General features: G+C 45.7%; 1 protein-coding gene across 3 annotated transcripts in view; it reads left to right on the top strand.

The window, feature by feature from the left end:
• Nucleotides 1-11218, top strand: part of vta1 (vesicle (multivesicular body) trafficking 1) — a 29284-nt gene continuing 18066 nt past the window's right edge. For 2 of the 3 annotated variants that reach the window (XR_004613353.1, XM_034580704.1), the window contains exons 1-2: nt 20-194; nt 9328-9422. Coding sequence is in view for 2 of the 3 variants with exons in the window: in XM_034580704.1 (XP_034436595.1) it covers nt 104-194; nt 9328-9422 (186 nt within the window). In the remaining variant the exon portion in view is untranslated. Of the gene's footprint in view, nt 195-9327; nt 9423-11218 lie in introns of all 3 variants that reach the window. The other variant, XM_034580702.1, reaches the window with a different exon arrangement.

Genomic DNA, 11218 nt, shown 5'->3' with positions numbered 1-11218 from the left:
ACAAACACGCGGAAGTGACGGACTCACTTCTTGCTAACAACAGCTAGCAGCCTGTGTTTCTCCGGTGTTTCTCCGGTGAACTCTCCGGTGACGGCTCCACGTCATGGCTCTACCGGCTCAGCTCCGGGCCATCCAGCACCACCTCCGCACCGCGCAGGAGCACGAGGACCGGGACCCGGTGGTGGCGTATTACTGTGAGTGTGTGGCCGGCTAGTGTTAGCCACGGCTACTGTTAGCATCCGTGCTAGCTTTGTTTACCTGGGCTGTCAGCTGCTAGCTTAGCCTCTAAAGCGAAGACAGAGGGGGACAGGGTGGGACATGGAGGAGGACACGTTCTTAATGAGACAGGGACGCTCACAGAGGGGGACATGGAGGGACATGGAGGAGGACACGTTCGTAATGAGACAGGGACGCTCACAGAGGGGGACACGTTCCTAATGACAGGGACGCTCACAGAGGGGGACATGGAGGAGGACACGTTCGTAATGAGACAGGGACGCTCACAGAGGGGGACAGGGTGGGACATGGAGGAGGACACGTTCTTAATGAGACAGGGACGCTCACAGAGGGGGACATGGAGGGACATGGAGGAGGACACGTTCGTAGTGAGACAGGGACGCTCACAGAGGGGGACATGGAGGGACATGGTTGGATATGGAGGAGGACACGTTCGTAATGAGACAGGGGCGCTCACAGAGGGGGACATGGAGGAGGACACGTTCGTAATGAGACAGGGACGCTCACAGAGGGGGACAGGGTGGGACATGGAGGAGGACACGTTCCTAATGACAGGGACGCTCACAGAGGGGGACATGGAGGGACATGGAGGACACGTTCGTAATGAGACAGGGGCGCTCACAGAGGGGGACATGGAGGGACATGGTTGGACATGGAGGAGGACACGTTCGTAATGAGACAGGGACGCTCACAGAGGGGGACAGGGTGGGACATGGAGGAGGACACGTTCCTAATGACAGGGACGCTCACAGAGGGGGACATGGAGGGACATGGAGGAGGACACGTTCTTAATGAGACAGGGACGCTCACAGAGGGGGACATGGAGGGACATGGAGGAGGACACGTTCGTAATGAGACAGGGACGCTCACAGAGGGGGACATGGAGGGACATGGTTGGATATGGAGGGACATGGAGGAGGACACGTTCGTAATGAGACAGGGGCGCTCACAGAGGGGGACATGGTTGGATATGGAGGGACATGGAGGAGGACACGTTCGTAATGAGACAGGGACGCTCACAGAGGGGGACATGGAGGGACATGGTTGGATATGGAGGGACATGGAGGAGGACACGTTCGTAATGAGACAGGGACGCTCACAGAGAGGGACATGGAGGGGGACACATTCTTAATGAGACAGGGTCACATCAGGGTTTAACCCGGGACAAACTAACTTCACGAGGAAGACAGTGCTTTAACTTGACCTGTTGGTGTGGAGGTTCACTCTTTGAGGTTCCAGAGGACGGACACTGACGGTCCCTGCCCAGAGGACAGTCCCTTGTGACGTCTGACTTCCTCCAGTCAGACGAGTCACCAGTAAAGAATGAGCTCCACCCAGTGAGAGACCAGTGAGTCAGCAGCAACACGTCCACAGGTGTTCATCACATGCAAACTACACGATGAGGAAACACAGTCACTTTGAATCTCAAATTGTTATCGTGTTTCAAACTGTCTCTGCGTCAGGACACTTATCTGTCGACCTCGTTCTGACCCGTCTGCTGCTGTAACAAGGGAGATTCCCCGGAGTCAATAAACTTATATAAAGTTATCACCCTCTACTCAGAGGTGGGCGGGGCTCGGCCACCAGCGCTCAGTCTGAAGATCTGTGCTCACTTTCAAATCTCTACTGAAGTAAATTGATGATTTTTTATTCTATCACTATGTTTGACATTTAAATCTGAGTTGTTTTGAGTCCATTCTGTTGCTGCATCTTCATCAAGTGAGTTTTATTTGCCAGAGATGTGAGCTGTAGGTTAGATGGTTATTATTCTGTGTTCCTGGAAACTGTCACTTAGCTAACCAATCACAGACTCAGCATGACTCAGTACTGCTTCCTGATTGGCTGCAGATGACACGGTGACAAGAGTGAGCGAGAGGCAGAGGGCCTGCTGGGAAATGGACGAGACAGGGAGGAGGGTGATTGTGTGTGTGAATTGTTGTCCTGACACAGTTGTGTGTGGTGTTGTCGGGTCGTCCTGACAAACGTACGATTGCGCACAACAAATTGTCTCTTGTCGTTTTGCTGTGGATTTTCTCTTTCCGACATCTCGTCAGTTTAACAGCCACATTCATCAGATGGTTGTGAAAATGGTCAGAGGAGTTCCTGCTGTAAAACATGTTTTAAAAAATGTGTTCATGTCTAATTAACAAAATGATTGGTGCCTGTATTAATGATTATTAATCCGATCTTTGATCTGTGACCTTTAAACCTCTGAACTCTGCAGATGAAATGTTCCTCCAGTGTCTACATTGGTATTTTTACTTCAAGTGCTTCATGTCTCTAAAATCCTCAGCTAAAAGAAACCTTGATCCAAAAGATTTCTAAATATAGAAACATGAACTAAATATTTCCTAACTCTCCGTGAATGATGTGTGTTTCTGTCTAACAACCTGCGGGGGAGAGTTCCACAGGCTGTTCTCTAAATGAGCTTTAACGTATTGATAAAACAACACTTAAGACACGAAGCTGCAGCAACAACATGTCAAATGTAAGTTAGACCTGCTGCTCTGGTTTAAATGAGGTGGACTTGGCCGACTGCAGGTTTCCATATTTACTTCACAAGCTGTGATTTAAATGAAACAACAGCGTTTCTCCTCAGTTTCCTCGAGGTTAAAAGCAAACACACAGTGGCCGATGGTTTTAGGTTTATTCCGAAGTCGTAAAAAAGAGCGTTTTCTTGGCAGACGTGAAACGTGTGGTTGGTGGGTTACAGACCTCATCCTCCTCCTCCAACCCCAACCTGGTACTCCTGACAAATTTGTGGTCGGTGGTCATTACTCACCACGACGTGGTCGGGTTCTGTCCAAACTGTGAACAGGTGAGAGTTTGACAAACACCAGAATCAAAACAGATCAGACAGGATGTGGTTTCTACCGTTGAGAGGCGTCTTTGTCCAGTTGTGTCCTACAGGCAGGAATGCAGAGACTTCTTGAAGGCGCAGGTTTAATTGACAGTGAATGTGTTTGCAACTGGGACTTTAGTGGATTATGTGGATAATGAGCAGAACCAGGGATCAGACCAGGATTGTTTTAATGTCAGAGACCAGAGGCTGCTGATGTAGTAAGTGTGGAGTCGGCTTAGCTTGTAGCACCTAACAGGTTTAACTTTATCTCTAAGACTTGGTTTATTGAGCCTTTTCACGACTTTTAATCTGCTAAGTGGCTTCAGACAAGCACTTGGGAAAAGGCAGAATTCAGACATGACATTAAATCACAGAATCTGACACTTCTAAGTGTGTGAGCACTTTTGTTAGAGGACACAGTGAAATCTGAGGTGGACCAGTGATCCAGGCAGACCACTGGAGGTCAGCAGCACCATGCGTCTGTGTGCGTCTGTGTGCGTCTGTGACTGTGTGTGACTGTGTGTGACTGTGTGTGTCTGTGTGTGTGTCAGACGGCAGGAAGCTGCTGTATTCATGCTTCATGTTACAGGAAGAAGTTTTAATGGAACGTCTCTCTCTGTTGCGTCTTTCCAGGACTTCTACAGCTGAACAGAAAAATAGAAAATGAATCAAGCGTAATCTTTGCAGCATTTGTCTCCATTTTACTTCCCTTGAGAATTACAGCCTCTTCCCCTCACAACAATAAAGCCAGAATATCTTGGATACCTACAGATGATATGATCGTTAAAATTATTTTTATATATTTTACACATCAAACCCAAAATGATTGGACATCCTACCAGGTACAGTGCATGTGAAAAGCCTGATATTCTAGCTACATCCACACGTTTCAGTTGTAAACCTCATCACCCTTGGCACGGTTACGCCTGGTGTCCACGCTACTCCCCAGTTGTCCAGCTTCTCTCTCGGACACTTCTGTAAACGCTGCTGTCCTTGTTTCGGTTTGAAAACTCCAGGGTTGTGTTGTGGTGTGTATCATCAGATTCAGGTCACACGCTGCATCAGTCTTTTGTTTGACCGTTCTCCAGCACTTGGCCTCGGCAGCCCTGTCTGAATTAGCCTGCTAACGCTGGGCAATATTTCACCTCCACTTCAGAACTGGCTGATCAATAGGGGGTTGAGTCAAAGCCGTGATTTGTTCGGCTGTAATGAAGCAGCATGAATCACCATTAGCTCCCTGGCTGATGCTGTTTGGCAGCATTACAAACGTTTTACACAGATTGGATCATTGACATTATAAATGAGCTGTGGGGCTGAACACGGTCACCGCACCTCACTGAATCCTGAGTTCTACTTTAAATGTGTTTGTTTCTACTCCTTGTTCAGGGTTTGTGCAGTTCGTCTGGATCTTATGTGGCAATGGTCACCTAGAGAGTGTAAATATAGAGGGACGATATATAAGCTCCTAAAAGTGAAGCCAAAACATCATGATCGCCCTCTGGTGGCTGGCTGCCATACCTGTCATAAACCCCACCTCCTCCATGTTAGCAGATGGGACCAAACTAAAAGATCTAAGTAGAAATTACATAAATGTTTGTCAAAGATGATTTCTGTCGTTTTAGGTAGTTGCTGTAAAAGTAATGAGTTTGGTTCCAGACCTCAGTGATGAATAAATCTGAGGGAAGGCCAGCAGGCGACCTCCCCTCCTCCTCCCACTGGACTTGGAGCAGTCTCTCTCTGTCTCTGAAATTAGGCTGGAATGAAAATTGATTTGTTCAAATGAATTCAAATGCAGCCCACGTGTCTTAACAGGCTGTCTGCACAGTCTGCACTGCTCCCTCCAATGTGCCTCCTCCTACACCCTCCTGACGTTTGGTCACGAGCATCGTGGCCCAAACTTCTCAGCAACTTTCCGATGAGTTGACGATTTCCCTGACTGGCTGGCGGAGGTGTTCAACTGCGAGGCTGTAATTCTACTTGCATACGGTGTCCAGTCCAAACACTTTGTTTTGAATGCCTTCAAGCCAGCGACGCCCAGCGGCCGGAGGCGTCATGTTCAGGTCGTCCCATCATGTTCAGGTCGCCTCGAGGGAATGTCTTCAAATTGGAATGAAACTCAGTAGGACTCAAGGAATAACTGATAAGATGTTGGTGGTCAAAGGTCAAGGTCACAGTGACCTTACAATAGATGTTTTTGTCCTCAGGGAATTTCTTCATATTTTGACCAGTTTTCACTGGGACTCAAAGATGAACTGATTAGATTTCATAGGTCAAAGGTCACAGTGATTAAAGCCGTTAAAATGGAGAAAATGTATGTAGACTGAAACTGCACCGGTTGGTGGAGGCAGCCGCAGAGTAATTCAGTTTCTCATTTGGATCTGAGTGACGGTGCGTTTTCCTAATTACCTCTGTGGGAAAACAAGTCACAGCTTAGTTTGCTGCTGGCCGAACGCTGACTTGATGCATTTCTTCAAATTAAAATAAGTCATTAAACATCAGCTAATGGCTCAGGTTTCTTTTTTTTTTAATTCTCATGTTTTGTTAAACTCATGATTAACCAGATTTTTCTCTCATTGCCGATTCTTAACCTGCGGCTTCTTGTCACATGGTCTATCACCAGAAATCACCTCCAGTGTTTTATTTCATATTCCGACTCCTCACTTCGCACTGGGCTGTTATCAAACACCCGTTATAGCTCTGACAGTGATGTAACTCTCACACTCGAGCTGACAGCGACGCAGCCAACCTCCATAATAACGTCCTTGTCATTCATGTGACAGAGCGACTCGCTTTCACAGATTCTTCATGACCGACGTCAGAGCTGTGATGACTCGCTGGCTGTCTGCCAGCACTCCGTGTTAATTCTTCCTTGTCAAACATGTTTTCTTACTGAGCCGCACTGGACCGGTCACACAGATGACGGAGGCACTCATCAGATACACTCTATTGGGATATTAGTTGTGATGCACATATGTCAATAATTAAAAATATGATGTTGCCATGATAACCATGGCAACGCTCAAAGCTTTGCAGCGTTGGGATCCGCCTCTGCTGATCTCTGCACTCGATTGTTGTGAAATTACCTTCTATGTTTTGCCGCGGGCGACTCCCACTCGACTCCCACTCCAGCAGTATTGGTTTTGATTGTGATGTGCGACCCAATGAAAACATTGTCATAACAAATCAACCAGTAACGGCTGAGGGTTGGACACTAGCCGGTAACCCCATCCTGGAAAAAAACCTTTTAGGAGCAAAACGTCTCTTAAGTAGATTTGTGTTTGCGTCTCATTCTCCAGAGCCAAAAGCATCAGGCAAATGAAACCCTGGACTGAGACGTGGTTTTGTGTGACTGGTGTGTGAGCGGATGTTGGCTCGGTCGCAGAAACACAGAGTGAAAATGACAGATCGCTTCAGGTACTATTTAACTGTTGTTCTTGAGTGTCTATATTCTACTCTTGAGACAAAATGCAGCACGGGACACCTTCAGTGAAAGGTTAGGAGGTAACGTCCTTCATCACCAGCACCAGTGCATTTTACTCTGTGTGCACTGGCAGCATCAGCATCAGTCATCTGAGCAGTTCGTCATCGATTCAGGGTCATGAGCGATTTCAGACGCAGTCGGAAGTAGTGGAACCAGTGGCAGTATAAAGCACTTCTCACTGTGGTTATGTGCACGACGGGCAGGAAAGTGGTGCAGCAGAGTGGAAAGTGTCACCAGAGACCCTGTAATCTCTGTAAATAACAGCCTGAATGCTTCTTATGGCCAGTTTCAGCCTGATGAACCTGACAGAGCAGCAGGAGGAATACAAGCATAATTCACTGGGCACAATCCCACCACATTCCTGAAGTCAAATGACAGGTCCATGTTAATCCAGAGATGAGGAACTGATATTATAATTAAAGCCAGACCGATTTATCATATTGTCTGATAACATTCTTTTATAGACATTTTACATTCGTTTGCTGATATGATCAGATTTGTGAACTGTAAATCACTTCAAGCTTCTTCTTCTTCTGATCTGATATTTCCATCCACCAAGGAGGTAATCGTGTCAGGGAAGAACTAATCTGGGAGATAAAGTTTTTCAATATGATTGTTGATTTGTCAGAGAATAATTCATGGATCTTTAGGGAAGAAATCATGTGTAGAGAACTTATATTTTACAGTGTGTGATTGATGGCGGTTGGTTTGTATTCCAGGGACTGTTGGGCCTTGGCGGAGGTGTGACCTCTACCCAGTGACTTTCCAGTTATTTGTTTTCATATTGTTGTGAATACAATGAAAACAAAACGCAGTAACCTTTAAGGACCATCAGGGGGCTGACGCAGTGTTTCAGTTCCCCTCATTGACTGTAAATAAAGATGGATGACACGTCTGCACTTCCTTTTAGAAATGAAGCCAAAATATCTCAGATACGAACTCTGCCATCTAGTGGTGATGACGTCATTTGGAGTTAGTCTGTGCAGTCGTGAGGAGTCGTGGTATCAAGGTCCGACCAATAAACCACCTAAAATCACAGAAACCATCTTTGACAAACATTTATTTGTCTACTTAGTTGTTGTTCTGTTTAGCTTGGCACGTGTCCTATCTACTAACATGGAGAAGGTTCACCACTTATACTGCAGCCAGCCACCAGGGGAGATCAAGTGTCCTGGTCTTCCCTTTTGGGATGTGTCTGTGGTTTCCCTGCGGCGTCTTCACGTCCTCGCTGTCATCACAGTCGTCTGTGTCGCAGCTGAAGTGAATGTTGCAGTGTGAGACTGTACAAAGAAAGTCTTTGTCACTGATGGACTGACGGACCTTCTTGCTGCCTGCTGCTCAAGCTGCTGCATGTCTCTCTGCACTGACTGGTTAACTGCCTCAGTGAGTTCATGGCTGCATGAGTCTCACCCTGGAGGGTATACACCCCCCCCCCACCATCACCATTCTGCTCTGTGAAGTGGGACATTGTTCCTTGATGCTTCGCAGGACAGTGACGCTCAGCAGCGACTGAAGCCAAACGTGGGTTTTCGCATTGTGTAAAAGTAGCTGAAATATTTTTTATAGGGTCAGTACAAATTTAAATAACATTCAAATCCACCAAGGAGGAGACAATTCACACTTTCCTCCTTTAAAAAACCTCTCTGGTGTTCTTTGGTACAGTCCGTCCATCTCAGCCCTCAAGTAGAAAACAATCCAGCACATTTGAGGAGCTGTTGCTTCTCTGTGGTTTCACTCTGCAGCTCTTTTCAGTCTGAGCTGTCAATCATCACGTCTCAGCCTGTTTTCATATCATCAAATAACTGATTCAAACCAAACTGATCAGAAACACTTGAACAAACATCAGTGAGATAAGAACGAGCTGAACTGACAGAAACATCTTTAAACATTTATTTAACATCAACTAACCCTCAGTAGCTTTCATGTCGTCCAAGTTAAATAAAGTCTCTGGTCCGTACCAACACACCTGAACACACAGGTCACATGACCGTTCACCTACACTGGTCATGTGGTGTAAACAGGAAGTAGATGTCTCCTCTGCAGTTGGTTGCTTAGTAACAGAAACTCCTCTGAAGGAGGAGCAGTGATGGTGAAGAGTCAGAGCAGGGACGACGAGGTGGAACTGTTACTGACAGGAAGTGTTAGAAACAGGAACTGTTACTGACAGGAAGTGTTAGCTTTGTGTTCACCGCTGCTAGTTGAGTCATGTGACTGATGAGAACCAATCAGGAAGAGAACGTCTGCGTCATCGTTTACTAAAGTCTCAGTTTCTGTTCAGACTAAAATACAACCCCAGAGTTTTAAACTACAACGTTTACAAAAGTCTCTGATTTAGAGTCTAGAAGATTCCGTGGTAGTTTGGACGTAACCATAGTAACAGTGATGTTTTAAAACAAACTAATAATGTGGACGGAGCCTCAGTTATATGAGACATGTTTTCTGCTGGTTACGGTCGTGAGGGGGTCTAACTGACAGATGAGGGATTGTGGGAGTTGAAGTTCACTGAGGCCTGTCCCAGCTCGGGTGGAGATCTTTCTGACCTTCCTCCTGCTCTGCTGCGTCTTCGTGTTTGATCCGTTGCAGAGGAGAAGAAAACATCCGCGGCTTGTTGTGAAAAATTCATCAGGGCTCCTGTATTAACGATTCCTCCACATGACTCTGCGTTTGAACCAGGCTGGAGAGGAGTGGTTTTTTACTGAGCAGTAAAAGAGACGTCTCGTCACCTTTCATCTCCTCACCCGTCTCCCCCTCTTGTCCTCTCCTGCAGGTCGACTCTATGCTATGCAGTCGGGCATGAAGCTGGACAGTAAAACACCAGAGTGCCGAAAGTTCCTGATCAAACTCATGGACCAGCTGGAGTCGGTAAGTTACCACTTCACTTTAGCCCCATTTCTCCCTGTGTGGTATCCCACAGTGCGAAGTGGAAACGGTTCTGATTCAGTGTGTTGAACATGTATGTTCTTATATTTTATTACATAGTCAATTTAATGGGAATTAAACTGATTCTGATAACAACCAGTAATCTAGATTTAGCATTTTAAGGACTTTTAGTTCAAAAGTTCTTTTCCCTTCAATTAAAAAAAATCATCCAGGCCATTAATCCCTGTAGAGCATCATTCATCATCATATCTGTCTGATTTAAGGGAATATTCCATGTTTTGACCAAAATAGTTTTGAATCTTATAATTAAGAGAAAAATCACACACCCCTGATATTTGTAATGTTAAACCTTCTGTTTCTCTTATTTCTGATAAGCGCACATTACTATCAGGTACAATCCAGTGCACATGACACTGCACGTGTGGGAGATAGAGAGGAAATATTATGATATTGTGGAGACAAACAATTAAACTTTTAAACTAGACAGAGGGAGACTCTGTTTTCTCTCTATTCTTTTCTTATTCTCTTCTTCCAACAATGATTCACTGACAGAAAACCTGTCAACGATCTAAATATCTTTTAATTTATCATCTAGGGCAGCAATACATTGACAGAGTGTGAATGCTTGGCACATGAAACAGCATTTATCACACTTTTTGCCATCCTTTGCGATACGTCTGTCGCGCACGTAGATACCAGCTTCAATTAGTTTCCTCTAGTTCTTCAGCCTTTCAAGTGCATATAGTTTGTTTAAAACTTGTCGAGGTCGGAGCTTTCAGTCGACACACTCACACAAAGTACGCCGCTCTCAACAGGGGCAACACTAATTAGGTTTTATAGGGTTGTTATGATGAAGGAGGCAGACAGATGGGATGGAGAGTCCCAACGGGAGTCAAACAAATGAGACCTGGAGGAACGGAAGACGACTCACTGGTCCCGTAGTCTCGTTGGTGGTGTTGATCCTGAACGAGACATATAATCTAAACACAGATGGAACAGATGACGGCTCCCTGGTGGCTGTCTGCACTCGCTGATGTGTGTTCATGTTTCGAATAAGTTTGGTTTTAATTAGTTATGTGAATATATAAAGACAGACGTCATGATTGACAGCTGTGACTGACTCTTGATTGGCCTTGGTACCACAGCTACACTCCACGATCACTACTGCAGCTGACCACATCGGCACTAGATGGCAGCGTTGGGATCCAAGATGTTTTGACGTCATTTCTTGATGTAGTTTATCGATCGCTCAGAGCCAATTAAAGGACACGGACATGAAAACATGGACACACTCACACAGCTGCTCCCTTGAGACAGGTTTAACAGAGGCTCCAGAGGTCTTCATTACTGTTACACACACACACACACACACACACACACACACACACACACACACACACACACACACTCACACTCACACTCTAAACCGGACTCACATCCGCTGCTTTGATGTTTGTGTGTTTTCTGTAGCTTGTGTTGGTTTCCTGTTGGATCTTTTTATTAAATGCACATGTTTGTATATATTTTGCTTCCGCTGTAGATGACGCCTCCCGTTGTTATTTAGATATTCGCTTATTGCTGCGCGGGCATTTTGAAATATTATGTTAAATGTTTTAAACCTTTAATCAGTTTTCTGGATGTGTTAAAGGAGGTGGCAGTTTGTGCTGCTCACTTTATACTTTCTAATATTTAGTCTAACTGTGTTGGTAAAGTATCCAAAGCATCAGCCTGAACCTTTTCCTTCTTCCACCTTCTGGACACGGGGTCAGTCAAACAAT

This window comes from Hippoglossus hippoglossus, chromosome 24 (assembly GCF_009819705.1).
Source record: "Hippoglossus hippoglossus isolate fHipHip1 chromosome 24, fHipHip1.pri, whole genome shotgun sequence".
Taxonomy (NCBI): Eukaryota; Metazoa; Chordata; class Actinopteri; order Pleuronectiformes; family Pleuronectidae; genus Hippoglossus; species Hippoglossus hippoglossus.
The sequence above is the reverse complement of the archived record's forward strand: the minus strand, read 5'-3'. Positions and strand labels throughout refer to the sequence as shown.